The 22598-nt window shown below is 41.4% G+C and overlaps 1 protein-coding gene across 1 annotated transcript; it reads right to left on the reverse strand.

Annotated features, from left to right (window-relative positions):
- Positions 1 to 19687: 19687 nt before the first annotated feature.
- Positions 19688 to 20641, reverse strand: LOC125285031 (olfactory receptor 5V1-like). The gene has a single exon (XM_048229224.1). It carries the CDS (start codon positions 20639 to 20641, stop codon positions 19688 to 19690), a length of 954 nt encoding a protein of 317 aa, XP_048085181.1.
- Between the last annotated feature and the right edge of the window lie 1957 nt (positions 20642 to 22598).

A 22598-nucleotide genomic window follows, 5' to 3' on the forward strand; every position in this document is an offset into this window, starting at 1 on the left:
GGTAAGGTGCTCTAATGTGCTCTGTGTGAATGAGTGTCATGGTGGTAGTGCAATGGTGATAGTGGTCATGATGATATAAGTCAACAGTGCAACAATGCAGAGTCCCCAGAGTCCCCCCAAAGTAAAGTAAAGTCTATATATCTATATATTTAACTATTTAAGAAAATGTATAAGTGTGGCCACAGTTCGGCTGTGGCATGGAGGGGATGGGGGGGTTATGCATATGTGCTAATATAGCACGCAAACAGTGAGGCATAAAGACAGTGATACAAGTGGCTAGTGGACAGACAGTACCAAACATGGAGGGGGTGGAGAGGCAGACAGACTATGCAGAGAAGTCTATCTCTCCTCTTCCCCTAAGTGAGGCATTGAACAGTTCAATGGCCCTGGGGACAAATGACTTTCTCAGTCTGTCACAACAGAGCCAGCTTTCCTTACCACTTCTTACAGCTTGTTTGGCTGTAACCTCGAGGTTCTGAGGCCGAGTGGCGAAGGGATCACAAATGCTGTGTTGATTCCATACATTAATTCTGCCGCCGACTAATTAACCTTAAAACACCAGATTATTCTATTGACCTGGGATATTCCCACTTTTGGGAATAGCTGTCTTCTGTCCAATAAGAAAACAAATAATTCCATAGAACCCAAATGTTGTATGAAATCATAGCATGAGAAAATAATTCTACATTACAACACCAGCTTAATTATAATTCAATTATTATTGTATTCACCAAATTATTCGATCAGCAAGTAGGCTAAGTGGTGCCAATCCAACATCAGTTCATATGTCAATTAAGTGTTGCAAGTTTTCTATCAAGCTGAAGTTGTCCTTAAGCCGTAGAGATGCTGGTTCTGCTGTCGCAACTGAGTCAGGGTTATCAATGTTGCCTCCGGTTGTCTCCAAAATAGTGGATCGATCCCTCTTCAGTTCGGTCCCTGGAAAAGAAAAAAAGGTAAGAATGTCTTATATACGTTCTGTTCACACACTCACAGTTTAATAAAATATCAAGCGAAATGAAAAAGTGTGCAAAGACAGCTATACAAGAACAATTGTGTCTAGCTAGCTGAGTTTGACTGATCCAAAGTCCTTTTAGGCAAGTCCCTCCACTCGGCAATCATATTGCAACGCTTTTTGGGTACTCATCGGGCATCCTATTCTGCAGAAATGCGCGTGCACAAGGCTTCACGACACTAGTGTGCTCCAGTGGCGAGTTCACAACACATGATTGGCACGATGTCTGCACAACACAGCATAATAACACAGAATAGGTGCAAAAACAATGGGGGTCTATGGAGCTAGACAGCTAAATGTGTCTCTTTCACCTGGTTGTCGTTGAAAAATCGAAGATTGGATTGTGGTTTCTGCAAGATCAATATGGATTATAGGTCAAAAGTTGAATGAACGAGTACTTACGTCCTTTCGATTTCTTACAGGTTAGGTCGTTGTTGCCCACAACACACTAGCTTTCTGCTAATGAATGACGTCATTGACACTTTTGAAAGGCTTTTTAGAACAAATAAGTGACTCAAAAAATATAATACTCAGCGGTCTTGTATTTTCTCTGCACCCTCTTCCGCATGCAACATTCAAATTTCTGGGCAAAAAATTATATCCAGTGAAAAGTGGATTTGAGGGGTACAGCTCCATAGACCTCCATTCTGCACTTATTCGTGAGCGCCCTCATGTGGAACCAGAAGAGGAACTGCAACCAGTTCAGAAACCAGAAGTTTCCCGAGAGTGGAGGTTCTCCCCTTATTAGACATTCTCTGGTACAACCATGGAGGTATTATCAAAGATTGTTAAGGCGGAGCAAGATACTTCGTCGTAGTTCATGTCTATGGCGCGAAATGGGGATCGAATCCTGTCTGCATAAAGAGGCGTGTCGATGACGTATTGACGAGCGTAAGTTGCAACCGACCAACAGCAGCGGCATAAATAACCGGCACACACCTGATATAAGGCTGATTTTCTCCAGACTGGATTGCTCAAACAAAAATGTACCTGAAATTTTCAGAAGGGTTTGAGGATCATGAAAATGTGCCCGAAATTCACATTCCTAACTCTATAGAACCAAGCCCTTAGCAGACCTTATGCAGACCTATATGCTCTGCATAAAGGAGGATTTTGACCCCCCCTCGTGCGATTCGGGTTCCCGGAAGTGGCTCCTGATGAAATATCTTGCTCCGCCTTAACAATCTTTGGTATTATCAGAGCCCGTCTACAGGGCTGCCAACTCTTCAAAAAACCTAGGAGTGAGATTTGGTGGGGCCAAACAAAATTTTGCTGCGGAAATTTTTATTTGGGTCATTCAGCATTATACTGTACCATACAGTAAAAAAACGTACATCAGTGGTTCTCAGGTGTAGGGACCAGGCATGGACGGATTATGAACTTTCGGACCCCTGGGCCCACATGTATTAAGGGCTCCCCACTAATTGTCGCATATGTGGAAGGGTTTTTTTTTTTTTATTTGTTTGATGTGATTTCCTGTATTATAGTGCATTTTGGGGATGGCCAATACTAAATTCATTCAGATTCATAGCCTACATCCTGATGTGTTGATATTGAGGCAATGATTCCACGCAAAGGCTTGGGCTTCAGGGCCCTCTGACACCTTGGGCCCCTGGGTCTGGGCCCGGAAGGCCCGTGCAGTAATCCATCCCTGGGACCAGAGGTTGGTATGATGATCAGCTCCTCTAATGCAGGGTAGGACTACGTTTTGACAAGCATACAAATTCACCTTGTTCTTGCCCCATCTGAAATGACTTCTCTACTTTTGCTGCCTCCATCCTTTCTGTATTTGTTGTGTAAAAAACTTTGTATATGATGGCACTGAAGTCTTAAGTTAGTGGATTGGCTAACCGTGTTAGTTGGTAACCAAATAGCCTACACATTGCGCTTACACGCCGTGAGGCTACGCATTCTCTCTCCTGCTGATTTGAGTTCAGTAGCCAAGTGCGTAATATTGCAAAAGTTAAAAAAATAAATGTGTTTATTGTAGCCTACAAAAAATAAATAACCTATCATACTGTCAGTTAATTGCCTACAGTGCAGTGAAGAGTTTGAGAGTAAAGTTATAGGGCAACTTGAAGTTTTATGAAAATAATTTACTTAACCAGAACATAAAGACCATGAAGCTTCTATTTCTTGCAGCTGTTAAAATACCCGCTAGATAGTTTAAATACCCACCAACATTCGTTTTGCAGTACAGATTATTTCTAAAAGTTATTTGTCTACTACTGGCTGATTTATCAAAAACGAGTGCTTTCTGCTCGGCTCATCCCGCAAACTACAGGTGTTTGGTAGAGAGCCATTGAATAAGCGATGCCAAGCAATTTCTGTAAATTTTTTTCTGTGACATTCAGCAAATATCTCCTCATTTATTGTAAGTTCCTTCGGACAATAGGCCTACGTTCTACTCTATGTGCAGTTGTCCTCCATCTCAGTTGCATCAGTTTTCTAATTTTGAAGGTTCTAAAACATTATTATGCTTCACTGAATCCTTCTCGTTTTCTTTCATTTGTCTAGCTAACTTTTCCATTGAACCTAGCCATTTATGATGGATTACACACTCGACATTCTGAAATGTCCTGCACGATCAAGGCCAAATTAAGTTATCACGCAGCCACTGTGTCAGCAGCATCAGTGCTGATGGTGACGGTGCGTTTCTGATGTCAGATTATTATGTAGGCTAGCCTACTAGACTGTTCTCACATTGCAGCGTTTTACTTTTATGAAGTAGCATTAATCAATATGAGGGGCAGAGGGGGATAAATGTTGTCCCCCGACGATAAAAATAATTTAGCAGAGGTAGGGATAGGAAGAGGGGGGGAAATCCTCACCATCCCCCCCTACAAATCGCACCCTGATTATAACCATGCATACACAGGTGGAATAGTTATGGTGATATTGCAATAAGCTCACAACCACAAAAACATATGCTACATTTCACTGTTCAGAAATGTTCAAAAATGTAACGCCAGGTGTACATTTCAGCACTCCATGAAATTATGCAGTAGTGGTCACCTGTGTTATTCAGCTAGTTCATTTAAGATAATATATTGGTCATTGTAATGGCCATAGCCTATAGCCTACATGCTAGTCCTTTTTCAGGATGTACCCATATCTGCATGATGTGAATGTTTGCAAATGGCTTATGTCAGGCTTTATATCAATATTTGTGTCTCGTTATTTGATTTTCTTCATATTTTTGCATTAATGTCACTAGGAAGCATGCCAATATAAATATATTCATGTATCTGGGATATATATAAGTGGGATTGGCTGGAACCTGACAATATAAGAACTGCTGACAAACTGACAAATAGTTTACATCAGAATACATTATAATTTCGCACCAATGAGGCTATGTAGAAATGTGTTGCAATTTCAAAACTGGATTACTCAGGAACCACTTATTGCACAGAGGCATGCTTTATATCCTCGTATTCGGTATGGTTTGCTGTTTATTGTGATATTGGGTTTGCCACGTGTTGTGTGAAGGGTTAATGAGATATTAAACCGAGAGTAATGGGTGTGCACTGAGTGCAAAATGCAAATATGATTAGCCTAAATTACACATCGGTTCAATGATAATTGTCTCGCGAACCATTTATCACAGCAACTTGGCGCTAATATCATTGGAAAGCTTAGATTCCGCTCGTTCACATGATGTGTCATATGTATAGGTTTAGTTTAGTTGAACCTCATCTGCCAGGTATTTGACCTACCAGGTTGACACTGCAGCGTGAAAAATACTCAGTAATACTCAAAGCATACCTGAAGCCGGGGAAATGCGGGGGGAATGCGCCTAGGATGGCTTCTGAAATAGCATCGCAAATGAGAGAAAAATTAGAAAATTCCACAGACGGGGTGCTCTTGAACCCTCTCACCGTCTCTGAAAGCATAACCGTGGCTCAACAGGTAGATAGGCTAAACTCATTTTTCAGGCATCTGACCGACCGGGTTGACACTTCAGCGTGAGAAATCTGGGGTGTGGCGTGTGAGTGTGTGAAACTAATCAAATGCGTGTGTCTCACGGCCAATGCGTGAGAGTTGGCAGCTATGCGTCTACGGAGAGCCTCCCCACTCTCTATTAATACCATACAAACCGAATTTGGCTGCAGTTCACCAGAGTTCACCTAGATGGCGATCGCGGGCGAGTCCAAAATACATGGGGTCCTATGGAGCTACATGGCTACATTTCTTGTTTTCACCTATTTAACAACTGAAACTCTCAGATTTTATTTTATTTTTCGCAAAATGGATATGGATTATCAATCAAAAGTGAAATAATCTGGGAGTCATGTCCTTTCGTTTTCTTCCAGGTTGGGTCGTTGTTGCCCATAACACGCTAGCATTGATGCTATGCTATGATCATGCTAATGAATGACGTCATTGACACGTTTGAAAGGCTTTTTAGAACAATTAAGTGACTTTAAAAAATATAATACTCAACCAAGTGTATTGTCTTTGCCTCCCCTTTCGAATACAATATTCAAATTACTTGGAAAAAAAATTATATCCCGAGAAAAGTGGATTTTGAGGGGTACAGCTCCATAGAACTCCATTCATTCTGGACTCGCCCGCGAGCGCCCCTTGATGCAGTACCACACCGGAAGCGTTCCGAGAGTGAAGGTTCTCCCCTTATTAGACATTCTCTGGTATTATATATAACTGGATAGAGTGACTAAGTCCCGCCCTCCATACAAATGAAGTCGAGCAACGAGTAAGAATGAACAGGTATGATAAGGGATCAGATTCCAAAAATAATTCAGTGGAAATGCATGGATTCCAGTTGCTGCTACTGGAAGAAACTGGAATCCATGCATTTCCACTGAATTATTTTTTTGGAATCTGATCCCTTATCATACCTGTTCATTCTTACTGCTGCTCTAATTTATCGCGGACTAAATTCAAGATGGCTGCAAACGCTAAACTTCGCGGAAGATACTGTCTGTATAAATCGCCTTGTAAGTAAACTACCAGTGCTTTTTCAAAGTTCTCAATGTCTCGTTTTAAATGTCAGGGCCCCTCGGAAGTCTACCAATGAAGTATGGAGATACATTGAGCGTCGTAAATGGTGTAAAACAGTGATTTATTTGCATGGCTAGCCCGATGCCGAAGCACCACCATTGAAAAAGCTGTTGGTAGCATCGGCTAACTAGCGCCAGATTTTGGAGTGCAGGGGACAAGCCGAGATGGGCTATGAGACATGCGTTCACACTCGGTATCATGTTTCAATACACTTTAGGTCAATATCACACCGGAATTCTCCTTTAACATGGCAAAACTCGAAAAGCTTGTCAGACATCCCGTGCCTAGTGACGGGTTGCTAAGCCACAATTGGCCTGTGGCGGTTTTCGGGTGTGGCTTAGCGAAGGGTGAATTCATAGTCAACGCTATCTTGAACACTGGGGTTCGGATCCAGCGCCAGTCGGCTCTGACCATGCGCCAAGTTACAAAGCTGGAAATGACGCATGGACCAACGTCGATTTTTATTGGATATTCTGTAAAAAGAGAGTCGTCCTCTAGTAAGAGGGTGGCGATAATGCACATAAAGTCCTTGCTTCATAACAAGAAGAAGAAAAATTGCTCGAGGAAAAGCATGGAGTCCCGAGTGGAGTAAGCCCTGAAGCGCACCTTAATTTCATTGGATAACACAGCGGCTCTAACTAAGAGCGGTCTGCCTGCTGTCCTGCTGCAAATATGCATTCGAACATGACGTGAAATATCCGTAGTCGAACTATAAATAAACTATTCGGTTTTTAGTGCCAATTCTAGCGCATTTTTACAGTCTATGATTAGTTTGTTTTTTATTTCATTGTTTGCCATCTCATAGCAGGTGCTCTAAACGTATTCTAGCGTTGGCCCATGACCAAATCAAGCCAATAATAGCCAGTAGCCACAATAATGACTGGAGCCAGAGCCCTCAATAGCCACCCTGTTTTGAAAATAATATTGAAGATATTCAATATTATTGAAGATAGTATTGAAGATAACGCACAGAACGGTCAGCCTGAGATGAAAAATCCCCAACTCATCTAAAATGTGGTGTCTTTACTTTGAGCTGTACACCGCAGATGGTAAAGTGACGGTTAAAGAGAATGTTGTCTGCGGACTCAGCAAAAAACAGTTTACTTACGCATCCACGGCATCCAGTCTTCGCACTCACCTGTGGAGTTACCATCCAAATGAGGCATCGGTGTCAGAGGCACAGTAGACGGCCAGAGCATCGCCAGGCGTCCAACATCGTATGATTGCATACTTTCCGTAAATCCTAAATTATGTCCGGGGTCTGCTATTTACTCAGACTGCAAAGCACAGGTATTTATTTGAGGTAGGCTTATTCGAGGCAGACCTTTATTTCTTACATTGTACGTTATTGTGAGACATGCATGGTGGAGGCTAGGCTAGTAAATCCGGCCAATTCACCCTTCGCATGCGTTTTGTTTGGAGCGGCATACTAGGCTATCAAACGCAGACGATTTTCGGTTTTGGTATGGGATTTAATTTACTTTTTGACTTTTATTATATAGTTAAATGTTAAGACTGATGGGCATTTAAATCTAGAGGGTATTTGATGATCACTGTAAAGTTTCGTGTAGTTGAAAAAGTGTTGGAATTTACAGCTGTTTATTGCGAGACAAGGCCTTTCCTTCATTCATTGAACGTGCGCTGTGCTCTAATGGAAACCTTATTGCATAGCGAAGTAGCCTAAATTGAGTTTTTTTTTTAAATTATGCATAGTTTACTTTTTATTAAATTCGTAGGCTGGAATGCCTCGCGGCAATAATTGTGTTTAAAGCCTAGTGCTTCAGCCTCTGGCAAGCTCCAAAGGGGGCGGCTATACATACAGTCGGATGCTAGTCATACTTGGGGGCGTGGCCTGGCGTGGCAAGGGTGGAGTCGGCGTAGGGGAAAACACTGGGGAAATCGTGTGTATTTAAATGACAAAATGTCATATTGTGAGTCTTTGTCGCCTGCCGACCGGCAACGGTACATTGCAAAATTAACTGCTATATGTTATGACTGCCCTTTGTAGCGGTAGCTAGGCTATATAATTCAATCAACTTTCGTTGCATAATATAACTCCATAAAACCTTGTCACTTACTAATTGTACGTATGCTTTACTCCAAACTATTAATCGTTCTGTAAAACGGTGATCAGTAGTACGAAGTTACATGTGTTGACAGTTATTCCTAACTCACAGCGAGGGCTCACGTCATCACTTAGCCTTCAGCTAATGTGAATGAGACATTCAAACATATCTAGCCCACTGTCTATTACGAGTTTAACACCCACTACTATATCTCACAGGGATCTACTCGCACAGTAACCTCAAGAATTACAAGTCCCTGGAGGCTCACACATTTTTTGGAGGCTCACACATTTTTTACCAACGGGTTTGTTGGGGTGGTTCTACACCACCAAATGCCAGGACTCTCATGTCTCATGAGATGCGATGTAAAGCCATCATGGAGGGTTACTGACAAGCCACATAAGACCTGGGTTGCAGTACAGCAGGACGGGGCCATCCTGACTGCTCACTGTGACTGTACGGCAGGGTAAGTGGTTGATTATACTCATACTGATTATTTACATAATATTTATAAACTGTACACTTGAATTGTCTTTGCCTCTTTTGTGTTTGTTTGGTGATTGTAATATGTAATAATTTGTTCTGTTATCTTGGCCAGATCTCTCTTGTGATCTGTACTACAACAAAGCCATTTTTATACCTTTTGTTTTCAGTCTTGGTGAATCATGCTCTCATGTAGCGGCTGTGCTTTTCAAATTGGAGGCATGTGTTCGCTTGGGTATTAATAAAGTTGCATGCACAAGTAAAGCCTGTGAATGGAATCAGGTGTGTGTTAAGAAGATTGAGCCTGCACTTGTTGCAAATACAACTTTTTATACCCAGCGATCCACAACCACGAAAAGGAGAAAAATAAAGCATGCCATCCCCAAAGCCTCTGCTTCACAGCAGCAGCAGTTCCTGTCTATGCTGGCTGAAAAGTCTGATGCGGTGGCACTGAAAAGCTTCAGGGATTTTTCTACACCATCAAAGAAGCCATGGTGTTTTAGCCAGAGCGAGGCAGAGGTGGAACAGGTGGAGAGGGCCACAATCAGCCAGGCATCGTGTGTGCAATTGCACCAAGAGCGAGTTGGACGCATCACAGGGTCCATTGCACACCGTGTCCTGAGTACTGTGCCGAGCTGCTCCTTTATCAACAGCATATGCCAGCAAAGGCACAGGCCAATTATGAAGCCATGGATCCAGTGTTGGAGGCACCACGAGGAAGATGGTCTGGCGACATATAAACATGCTCTTGGGATGGAAGGTACCACAGATAATGTACTATCAGCCACTATATACATCTGTGCTCCTGTTGGCCAACCTCACCTTAACCTCAACGTAACCAAGTCAGGTTTCAGAATTTGCCAGGCTATGTCATTAATGGGAGTGTCCTGTGATGGCTATGTGTCCTGTGACTGTTGTGGTGAAGGTGTGGTCGAAGTGAAGTGCCCTTACAGGTGGGGGCAACAAACTTCTAATGGATGGCAAGAGTGGCTAGAAGACCCAAAAGGACACCTGGAAAGCTTGTCAGCTTTGAAGAGGGACCATGCATATTTTACACAGGTAAGTCATATTTTCATTACTATTGTAAGTGGTACCCCTCTGGGGTGTGTTTCCCAAAACCATAGTTGCTAACTAAGTTAGAATAGGATAGAATTTCCCATTGCTGACCAATTAAGTTGCTAACAGGTTAGCAACTATGGTTTTGGGAAACGCAAACCTGGTCAGTTACAGAAACAGAGTTGTCATTTTATGTACAATGTTCATACAGTAGGTCCAGATGCAGATGTTCGTCACTCAGCAAGCAAACTTCATTACATGGACTTCTCAGACTTGCCTTATTCAGGGTTACAAGAGATGAGGAGTTCATCAATAATGCTGTCAGCATCATTGAAAGGTTTTGGTTAGAGCACATCTTAGTCCGGTATAATACAGACTAAACCATGTAGGCATTAAGTCAAATATCAGTAGCTTAATCCAAGTATTTAGTTGTTTTATTTGTCGTCTTCCAGAAATCCAAACCAACATGGACGTGCGAGGGGACTCGTGCCCAACACTAAACTTCGTGCATGAGCTGTCATCTACCAATCAGCATGTGCAAACTGGTGCCGGAAGTTGCAACCATGTAACGCCATGTTTTCAAAAATGTCGGCGGCCAAATGCCATGCTAACGCTCACGCTACCCCTTCAAATCCTGACCCCCTAGTTTCAATGTTGCTATAACGTTGCGGTTACGTGGCCATTAAGTTGCAGGATGGTTGCCTGCATGTCGTGGTAATGTTGTTAAATAACATGGTGGCAACATCACGGCGTCTTTCACTGTTAGTGTGTTTGCTGGGTAACAACTAAGTGCACCTAGGCCTACAACTCTACACATCCAAAAGGGTAGAAGCTTCCAGTAGGCTATCATAACTTTTTTTACCGTTTAGTCTGTGCATCGGCGCAACCTACGACGATGTGAATTAGTGACAGCTGTTGTCGCGGTAAACTTAAGCTCCTGTCTCTAAATAGTGTAGATAGGCCTACTTGCTATGTTGCTTGATTTTCTGTAATAAATGCAGCCTGTAGCCTAGGTTACTTTAGCAAACCCAGACCAGTTGTGGCATCAGTTTCGCTTTTAAAACGCAACAGTGAGAAGCTTTTTAGCGCAGTCTCACTTATCATTGATGAGCACAGGAGCAGGCTGACACCGGAGCATGTTGAAATGATCACCTTTGTGAAGAAGAATCTCCCCATCATGCAGCCAGGGCAAACAGTAGAAATTGAAGGGAGTATGGAGATGGAGCAGTAAAGTGTGGAGGAGATAGCAATACTGTAGAAGGCGTGACAGTTATTTGGGTTGTTATAGCCAATTCAGTGTGTGTGTGGTAATTTGACTATTTTCTACTCAGGTTTTGTGTGTGTTGCTTTTATATATAATTTTATATTGTTTACACTGATGGCATTTTTAAGCCTTGGTTTACACTCTTGAGCAGAGCACTGATGCCAATTCAGTTTGTGTGGTTAATTGACTATTTATTTTCTACTCAGCTTTTCTGTGTGTTTTGCTTTTTTTATACAGTTTACAATATTGTTTGCACTGATGGCTTTTTAAGCCTTGGTTTACACTCTTGTTGTTCAAGAGCAGAGAACTGATGCCAATTCAGTTTGTGTGGTTAATTGACTATTTATTATTTTGTGTTTATTTAACCCTGTTAAGAATAAACAGGTCAGCTTCTCATTACCAACCACTGTGGATTATTCAAACTAACCTAATTAAGTTGGCTAGTTGTTCTTAAGTGTAAAACCCTTTTCAACATGAGTATAACAACAAAATAAGTAAATATCTTTAATCTTTAATACATGCTTGGATTGGCCGGTATCGGTATGCTAGCGTCACCTGTGACCTACTCTGGGTCTTTATTTCCAATGTAAATATTTGATTGGGGGATAAAGCAATGTAGGATTGGTAAAACAATGAACACTTCCTACATGTCAGACGTGTACTATGATCAGTGTGATTCTAAATTCTGAATTTTGGTTTGGCCCTGTGCTGTTCCCTACATCCGCTCTGTAAGCGAGCTGGATAAGACCATTAGTTTGAAGCTGATAGAGCGGGGCCATTACTGAGAAGTTGATGTATGTTTTGAAATCCTCATGGTTACTGAAGAGTCGGGGAGATGGTGTGGGATTGTTTTGTTCTCGCCTTGATGGATGGGGATATGTGTCCTGGGGTCTGTGGTGCCTAAAATGAATATGCTTTGCCTTTACCAGACCTGCATTCTTCTTCGCACCACTATTCCATTTCCTTTGAACGTCAGTACTGTCCCTGTATCACCTTGCCTGACTGCATTGTCAACCTACAAGAAGGAATGGTTTCACATTTTCTTATCACATGCTAAACCGACTTCTATGCTTTAAGTAGTCTTTTAGCTAGTGTCTCAAAATCATGTAGTGTTTCACCAAATGATCACCGAAATATGTTACTTACTGTGCGCATTACACACCGCCGCCCGACTTGAGCTTCCAAAGAAGCTCTGGTCGCCTGTCAAGGACGCTTGTCAAAAAGTATAGGGAAGCTTTGGACGCTTTGGCGCTCTGACTTGACAGCATTTTACATTCGATCATGTTCTATCTTAATACTTTATTCTATTCGATTGGTTGCTGGTCGCTGAACGCGTCATAGCTCATTACCATAAAGTTGACTGACTTTCTGCTTGACGCTCAAGGCGCCCAAAACATAACGGCGACGGATTTGCCTTCGGTGGCGGTGTGTACGATACAGTTACAACTGAGCAACAATATCATATTTTATGACAGCTGTCATGGCACAAACTGGTGTGTAATGCCACCTTGTGGGTTATTCAATTGTATGTTGTAAATTTGCTGGTTCAGATTTGTAATGCTTAAACACTCGTTAAACATGTTCTTGCCTGAGGCTTGCTTGTAAGTACTGAAAAACAGTGAACTATGTAGCATGACATTAAATGGTTGTTTAAACTACGTAGCATATTTTGTGCAAATTGTTGCTTATCTTAACAGTGTGAAAGGAAGCATCTCCTAAATAGATGCTGCAGAATGGATTATAGCTATAATCTCTTAGCCTGATGCTAATCTTTGCATCCTTTTTGTGTACAGTTTTATTATGTGGTAAGAAAACGGAAAACAAGTAAAGGGTGTGTTTTGATTTTCTGTTTATTTCCTGTCTTACAAAAATGTAAATCCATTGAATTAAAGATTGAAGTAAAAGTTAAAATACACTTCTGCATTCAGCTTCCTGTCTAGAGCTAGTTGGGTAAGTAGGCAAAGCTTGAGACACTAGCAAGACACTATCACATCATCATCTGAGAAATTAAAACAAACATCCCATTTGTGAAGATGCTGACTACATCTTCCCTGTTTTAGAACACAGTTTTTAATTGAATGCACTTTTGCACATATTCCTGTCTGTGTGTTAGCTGACTAACTGTCTGCAGGTGAAAGTAATAATTGTTAATTAAGTTAATTGGGCCACACCCACAGGTGCTCTTTTAAAAAGGGCCAGTGTGTTGGTGTGGGAGAGTCAGACTGATTGATGTGCAAGTTATTGTGTGTTGTCCATTTTTGAACATTTGGATAAATTAAAGAAAGAAGATGTTTTCTGCCAAAGACTATTCTGTCGTTATCTTTTTAAAAAACAAGATGGTGGACACATTTTTCACACCATTGTTAGACATTTCGGCGTTAACAAACCTGACACTTTTACACATTTTCAAGATCATGTTAGTTACTGTCGTTAGCACCATCATTACTACCCTTCCACAGTAATGCTGCTGCAATACTAGAGGAGCGTCCTGGCCCTGCTGCACACAAACAGCCTGCTCTATCACTCCTGTCTTTGATGCCAATACCCAGGCCTTATGATGACTTGTTTTAATTCTCTGGCTTCATCCTTCAAGTATACTAGGTCTTCTGTGACCTCTTTTAGCCACACTAGCCCGACTTTTCTCACTATGTAAATACTGGTAAGCTTCGGAGCTTTTTAGGTTCATCATTGCCTTATCATCGCAAGACACAAAGTACGAAAAAATGCTGCTGTACGTTATCCTAGGCCATTTTTTAACATCGTCTTCCCATCCAGTAACTTTGGATGGCAAAGGTATATTTATATTGCTGTTTTTATACTCCATTAGGTTGTGTTCCCACATTGTAGCCTAATGAATGAATGAATGGCAGCGAAGCGGCGGTCATATAGGTTTAGTCGTATTTTTTATTTTTTTAATTTTTTATTTTTTTCTTTTTCGCATGTCCAAATTTCCGTCAAGGATTCCCGGGACACTGTAAGACCGGGGTACACGAAACTTGGTGGGCATGTAACCCCACATGGATAGCATGGAACCATCGTTTTTCGTTTTGATCTGTAGCCCGGACCCCCCGAAAGGAGGGTAGGGCAGACACAGTTTTCTGTGAATATCTTCAGAACCGTAGGGTTTAGGAGGACCATTTTTTTTTTTGTATGTTGATCTCAGGGGGCCATGTCAACCCATTCCATAACCACTCATTTCATGTATAGCACCACCTAGTTAAACACAAAAAAGTAAAAATGAGGTGTTGTAATCGCAGGTATCTGTGACCTAACATAGTCAAAACTGCACGAAGTTTAGGATCATTATGACACCCTCTGAATGCACGCCAAGTTTCGTGGAATTCCGTTCATGGGGGGCCACACAATAAATTAATTTATGTTACTATACAGCAACTGGCCTGTAGGTGGCCGGAGACAGTTTTCTCGAGAACCGTAGGGCCTAAGAGGTCCACCTTTTTTTTGTATGTTGGTCTTAAGGGGACATGTCAACCTATCCCATTACCACTTATTTCATGTATAGCCACCTAGTTAAAAAATTAAAAAGCAAAAATTAGGTGTTTTCATCACAATATCTCTGGCTGACATGGTCAAAACTGCACGAAATTGAAAGTGTAGGATCATTATGACACCCTCCGAAAGCATGCCAAGTTTCGTGAACTTTCGTTCATGGGGGGCCTTACAATAAAATAATGTATATATGTACATTTAGTGACCGTACACCAACAAGGATTCCCGGGACACTGAAAGACCGGGGTACACGAAACTTGGTGGGCATGTAACCCCACATGGATATCATGGAACCATCGTTTTTCGTTTTGATCTGTAGCCCCCCCGCTGGACTGGACCAAGGAGGGTAGGGCAGACACAGTTTTCTGTGAATATCTTGAGAACCATAGGGCCTAGGATGACCAATTTTTTCCGTATGTTTGCCTCCAGGGGTCATCTTAACCCATTCCATGTGCACACATGTGCATAAACAGATACACACGCACACACATACATTCACAGTAATCCTACGTATGACACATACTCACACAGGAGACATATGTACGCATGCATGCACATGCACAAACACAGGCACATACGCAGGCACACACACACACACACCCACACACATAAACATAAACATGTACACGCACACATGCACACAAGAATTTCTCAGAATTATGAACAGGCAAGATTGAGGTGGGGTTGTATAAAATGAATTTTACATGTGAAATCTATGAACTAATCATGCTTTGGTATTTGTTGTCTAGCAGATACCAGTGAGAATTGATTGATTGACTTTTTAATTAAACGTAATTTACAAAGCGATCGTACCACACTGAAAGCTAATATTTGGTCACTAGTAAGCTACATCTGTCCTGTCAAATACAAATGCATTTTCAGCTTTGAACAAAACCGTTCAGGAATTATTACAGCAAAAGTGGGACGTCCTTCCTGGTCGGGACAGTTGAAACAACATAAGGGGACGAATGAAACATACAGCTTAAGTCCCACAATTTCAAAATGTTACTACAGATCATGAATGGTACTCCCAAAAGGTGTTATTTTAGATAGATTGTTGCAGGGCTATACGTCTTCGTGCATGTCTGTTAACAATTCATTGCCATCATCGTGAAGCGTGTATGAATCGGTTTTTGAAATATCATGTCCTGTGGATGATTCTGCCATGTTTATAGCTAGAATGGTAAGCTTTCCCATTTATATCATGTTTATATTGTTGAAAATGTCGTTTCACTAGGTTTTTACGTGGGTTAGACCACTGCACATCCAAATAAGTAGGCTTAACGACCCATCGGCCGTCAGTCTCCATAGGATAACATGGGAAAACTCAACCCCCTACCTGGTGGGCCCAAATGTATTTTCATCTTCCTAAAACTGTTTTTCCATGTCTCACCTCCATAGATGATTGTTTAAACACAGATATTTGTGCATTTAATTAAAATACATGGAGGTACAGCCTGTTCGGGACGATTGAAACACTTGTTTCAATCTTCCCGACACAGACATATGACATTATAGCTTGTTTTGCTTTCCATGCAAACAAGCATGCGATATGAAAGTCTGGGATTGTGGAGAACACTAAATGGTCTACTGAATAAGCATTAAGTCGAACCTTTAAATGAAAAACACTGAATAATAATCGAAAAAGTTTACTTTTGCGCATCAAAACTCGTTTATCGCCTGTAACTCCGTGATAAAATGACATAGCAGGAAGATATTTGGCTGATAAGAAGGAGGTTAACATGCTCTATGTTTTGACCAAAGGACGTCTGTCTATCATCATTACACTTGGAGAAAACTGGATTGTTTCATTCGTCCCGGCTCTCCCCTAGGCCTTTCAGCGTGATTTATTTTTGTGGAAAAAATGTGCTGGACTGGGCGGCGGTCATATTTTGTACCACTCTGCGGTACATCGAGTTATATCTTACATTAGTAAAGCAGTCCTCTGATGTGCATGTTTTCACAAACTTTTTGTGAACAATGTTAGCACTTTAAAAACATTGAAGTGAAAGAGCATGTATAACAATATAGGCATAATAATAGTGATAATGATAATTTGATGGGGGGTTACGTGCAGGTGGGCCCTATGATCCCAGTCTGCCATGACCAGGCCTCAGGTCAAATAAGTTTGAGAAAGGCTGGTCTATATACCGGTAACCTGCATCAGAATGAGGTTTGCAATGGTTCACGTGAAGGCAAGGGTTGAAGGCCCAGTCAGTGACGTCACGATACGCAGAGGTGCATTTAAAAAAGTGTTCCCTGACAAAAGACTATGACCTAAGCACCACTATGTGGAACATTACCCTGGGCTCATTCAAATGTATGGACCTCTGTCTCGTGTGGACGATACGTTTTGAGGGGAAAAACAAGTTTTTCAAAAAAGCAGCCGGTCACACCAACAATTTCAAGAACATAGCACTCTCTTAGCTGTTAGGCATCAGAAAATCCTATCATTCCAACTAGCTGCCACCTCCTTTTTTAAGCAATCCATCAAACTTAGAACCAAAGTCTGTGATGGTTACTTCATTTCCAGAAAATGCCCAGAACTCACTCTGAAATAACTGGCAAAGCGCAGTCCTTGTGGCGTCTTCTGCATAGACAGCGTTAAGTACAGTGTGGACATGGTGGTTTCTGTTGGTTCTTGTTCTGGGCTCCCAGATTTCAGAATGATAAAGATTGTGGTGATCAACACTAACATTGTCTTTGTCTGCAGACTTATGACAGCGTGGTACGACGAACATCTTAGGGCATGTGAACTGTGTGGGAGTCATATATCCACCCTCTTGGTCACCCACTTAAATTAACTGAACTGATATATCTTTATGGCTGGTTCCCAAGTCAGCATAAGCAAGCACCTCATTAGAGTAACACCTTGTGAAGATAAACTAGAGGACGCCGTTTTGTCAATCAGTACATCTTTATGTGCAGCAGGTATCACAAAATATGAAATTGTGATTAAACTTAGTAACCCCACCAATTTCTTGCTACTCTTCCAGGTGCAGATGGAGTAAATTATTGATAAAAGTACCTTTGGTTACTGGCACTAAACACCAGGTACCGGTACTGATATCGGTAAAATGTGAAAGGTACCCAACCCTACAGGGAGGGCTTGACGGTTTCGCAGGGTGGGGACTCACATGCACTAGTTTAATGTGCACACGCAGCAGACACAGCTATGTTTACAAAACAGACAAGCTTGGATTACAACAAACACAGAGGGAGTGTGACACTCTCTGCTTATCACACCAGTATGCCAATATATCTTCACATAGAAAAATATTTGATCAGAATATGATCTCAGTCGCGTTTGTTTCTGTTTATATTTACATTTATTAGCAGATGCTTTTGTGCAAAAAATGTACATTATATTTTAACCAAGGAAATGAAACACGCCAGAGAGGTAGCTCACCCCTACCTGTAGTAGTGGCAGTGTACTCACAGAATGGGCAGCTATCAGTTATGAGGAGATTATTGCTGAATGTGACAAACATTATTATGGGCTTGAGATTGTGTAAAATCCCTGACTGCACCTTTAAGGTTCAAGACATTTTATATAGCATCTTTCTGAACCATCTATTCTCACCCATCTATTCTGGCATCTAAATGGCATCAGTTCTATCACTAATGTTGTTGTGCTTGATCTAAATGCTTACCTTTAGTATTCATGTAGATTTTTATTTTCCATCGCACACTAATTAACTAGCTTTGTCTCCAAGAGGGAGAGAAAGGTTTAGGTCAATTCATATGTGTGTGTGTGTGTGTGTGTGTGTGTGTGCTCACACTTACTTGATATTTTTTAGACTAGATGTTTTGTACCGCAGAGCGGTACAAAATATGACCGCCGCCCAGTCCAGCACATTTTTTACACAAAAATAAGTCACGCTGAAAGGCATATATGATTCTAACTGTCTCACTGAATTGCATTATGCACACTCAATTCTCACTGGTATCTGCTAAACAACAAGTACCAAAACATGATTAGTTCATAGATTTCACATGTAAAATACATTTTATACAACCCCACCCCCATCTTGCCTGTTCATAATTCTGAGAAATTCTTGAATTGTGTGCATGTGTGCGTGTACATGTTTATGCTTATGTGTGTGTCGGTGGGTGTGTTTGTGTGTGTGCGTGCATGTGCTTGTGTGTGTGCCTGCGTATGTGCCTGTGTGTGCCCGTGCATGCATGCGTACAAATGTCTATATGAGTATGTGTCATACGTATGATTACTGTGAATGTATGTGTGTGCACGTGTATCTGTTTATGCACATGTGTGCATATGGAATGGGTTAACACAGCGTTTCTCAAACTGTGGGTCGCGACCCTGGTCGCGGAGACATGCCAGGTGGGGCGCGAACTGACGTGAAAAACAGGAGTTTTATTTTATTTTGTTTTTATTTGTAGCCTAGGCCCAGGTAGCACCCGATGCGCAATGGATTATGAAATGGGTTGACATGGCCCCTTAAGATCAACATACAAAAAAAGGTGGTCCTCCTAAACCCTACGGTTCTTGAGATATTCACAGAAAACTGTGTCTGCCCTACCCTCCTTTCGGGGGTCCAGTCCAGCGGGGGGGCTACAGATAAAAACGAAAAACAATGGTTCCATGCTATCCATGTGGGGCTACATGCCAACCAAGTTTCGTGTACCCCGGTCTTTCATTGTCCCGGGAATCCTTGACGGAAATTAAGGCATGCGAAAAATAAAAAAAAAATCTGACTTAACCTATATGACCGCCGCTTCGCTGCGCGGCGGTCATAATAAGTGGGTCACTCACTATATCTCAATCCCTCTGGGGATGGGAAAATGAACACTAAACACTTCAAACATGTTCTGAATGCAAATGTAGCAATATTAATGTATCAGTATGTAACATTTTGACCAGTACATTGCTCATGGAAATGGAGTCAAAAAGTCAATCGAGTATAAAAATCAGATGATAACTACATCATCATCACTCATCACTACAACTTCATCATTCATCATAAAAAAATGAATAACTAACTTTTTGATTGCACAGTGGCAAGAGAGAAAAAATGTTTGCATTAGCAATTGGACTGAGCAAAAGTAGGCTTTGCTTAAGGCTTATTTTATGAAAATACTGAGCATTCATTAAACTCTCTCCTTTGGTCATCTGACCAAAGACAATTTCAGATAAGTGAGAAAAGATGCCAAATACAGCAGATTTTAATTCATCACTCAAAAATACAGTTCCAGATGAGTGAAATCATTGTGAGAGCATAAGCTACTTTTCTGTGAAAATACAATATGCTTTCACTTAGTCACTTCACTGCCACAATTTTTTTTAGTCAACAGGCTTATCAGCCGTCCCCTCAGCTCTTTTGTTGTTAGACAGTAAGTCACAGGGTTGACAAGAGGTGGCAGCATTGAGGCCACGATAATCACAGCATTCCTCTCTGTCAGGTTAAGCATCACACCAACTCTACTTAGCAGCACAGATACTATTTTTGGTGCGTAATAAGTAGAAACCACAATGATATGCGAAATACAAGTGCTAAATGTCTTCTTCCTGCTTCCCTTGTCTGAGAGTCTCAGCACAGTGTATACAATTACAATATATGAAATGAGGATCAGCAAAAGATGGCAAAAAAGCCACAAGCCCTTGATTACTGAAGCTGTAAAATAAGGGCCAGGGTCCACACATCCAGCTCTTATTATTGCAGGATAGTCACAAAACACATATCTTATATTGTTTTGACAGTATGGAATACTGTCAGCTGCTGTTGCATTTGGAACAATTGATCCAATTGCTATTGTCCAGCAAACCAGAATGGCTGCGATGCAGCGTGGGTTTGTGAGGATGCTGTTGTATCTCAGAGGCAAGGTAATGGCAAGCATTCGATCCATAGCCATCAAGGTTATCGCTAGACACATAGTGACATCCCCAAGATGGTAGGTGAACATGCTACTGATGCACAAAGTAAAGGTAATAGTTTTCATTTCTGCAAGAAGTACAGCTATCATTGTTATACAAGAGCTGGTGCTAAACATGATGTCCACAATGGCTAAATTGCAAATTAATATATACATTGGTGAGTGCAAACGCCTGTCTGCAACTATTATACTCAAATTTGTGCTGCAAAAACACAGTATTAGGACATAAGTAATAAGAATTAAGGAGCCAAGTAGTTTCTGATGTGAAAGATGATCAAATCCTGTTATGATAAACTCAGACACCCTCACAGCTGTGTCATTTTTTGTTCCCATGTCTGGATGAAATTGTAACAAAGATATATATTATTACATTCAAAAATGCTGAAATGGTATCCTCTTGTATTTCATCCTAACATTACCTCTGTGGGATAAAAGCAAGTCATTGTTTATGGTGTCTGGTTTAATTTTCTTCTCTTAGTCGTAAGATGTGTTGTGTCTTCTCCTTGGTCTGCAGAATGACAGTTTGGCATCTTTTATATTACCTGGTCCATTGGGTTGCCCATTGGGATTTGGATCTCTAGGTACTGAAAGGTGCTTCTTTAGGATTATGGTAGCTACCGTTGTCATCATTTAAAGCTGCAGTTGGCAAGTCTGACAGATTGAGGGGACTTGAATGTTTACAACTCTCATGCCCCTCCCCCACTACCACCAGTGAGTCAGTGCGCACCGGACTGCACCAGACTGTGATTGAGAGTCAGATCTCACACAGCCCTGCTCTGATTGGACCAGAAGAACCGGGAGCTATGGATTTTTGCAAAACAAATAACAGGCTCTAGGTGGAGGTAGAAGTGTGTTTTTTTTCTAAAACTGGCTGATTTATGTTGTTCTGTCAGAGAATAGTGTCGATTTCAGTGAATATGATCAAAAAAATCTTGCCAACTGCAGCTTTAAGTTAATCAGTCATTATTTCATGATTTCTATGTAAAATAAATGTTATGAACCCAGAACCTCCAGAGGACAGAATTTAGTGTACATTATACATCAATATGAATTTGGTTTATCCTAATAATGGAATTTATGCAGCATGCCCAATTACTTTATCTTATAAATCACCTGTTCCACTAGCCTGGCAGGCCATCCTATATCATTGAAATGTATAGTCTGGAATCGAGCCATTCACCTCGCTTAATCCAAGGGGCGGGCAGAGAATTGTCTTTTAAACTGCCTAGGCATGCAATAGGCCAGCGCTACGACCATATCCGTATCTGGTTGGCAAAACGGCAAATACATCCTTCTTTGAAAGGAATGACTTAAGTGCATTGTGTTGCTCAACTTTCAAAGAAAAGCACAAGTCCAACTCCTCCAAAGTTGACGCCAACGCCGATTCAAACAACCACTCTTCGTTCGCCATAGCCACCTTCCTTGTTGTTCACCGTCGCAGGACTGTCGTCATCCTGTTAAGCCCGCCTTAAGACTCTCTAACAAAATAGAGCGCTGTGATTGGATGACGTCCACGGCGTCAGCCAATAGAAATCCCTATGGTTTGATACTAGACGTACAGGCTGAGCAAATTAATTTGCCGTCGCTAGGGTGCGTCTAGATTTCTAGGCTACTGTTCCACAGGATTGACCATCAGAATTTGGTCAACAGGTATTGAAGTGGAACCCATGTGGATAAGTAGCATTGGCATTCCCTATATATTCAATCCTCAGTGCTCCTTAAAATCACCAATATATTCTTCCTGTTGGCAACTATTAATGATTTACTCTTCCTCCTTGGCTAGAAAGTATTACTGATTAATATTGCCATTGGCTATAGAGTGGACAAAGCTTGCCCATTATGGGAGAGAGTCCTGCCATGAATAACTGACAAGAAAAAGGTATTACTGCTTCCTGTACAGAACTAACTGATTTGAATACATTTTTCATAACTCAACATTTCACAACTCCAAATATTATTAACTTGATTTGACACACATTTTCTTCCCTTACTTTTGACCTTTCTGTTGGACAGTTTAAATCGCTCTGGTTATGGACGTAGCCTGGGCCATGGCATGTGTTTCCAAGGATTAAAGTTCTCCGTCATAGGACGGATTTCCGTCAATTTGATTTTAGAAATGTCATATTGGAGATCGATGCAGATCCGATGAGAAAAAAAATAGGAGGGGGGGGGGGCTATCACCTTTGCTTTTCCAAAGAACACATATGGAGGACTATAACGGTCTAAAAGTTGGATTATAGTGACACATTAGAGACAGCTGATGAGGTTGGCCAATCCGTTTAACTTTTTT

This window comes from Alosa alosa, chromosome 2, assembly GCF_017589495.1.
Source record: "Alosa alosa isolate M-15738 ecotype Scorff River chromosome 2, AALO_Geno_1.1, whole genome shotgun sequence".
Taxonomy (NCBI): domain Eukaryota; kingdom Metazoa; phylum Chordata; class Actinopteri; order Clupeiformes; family Clupeidae; genus Alosa; species Alosa alosa.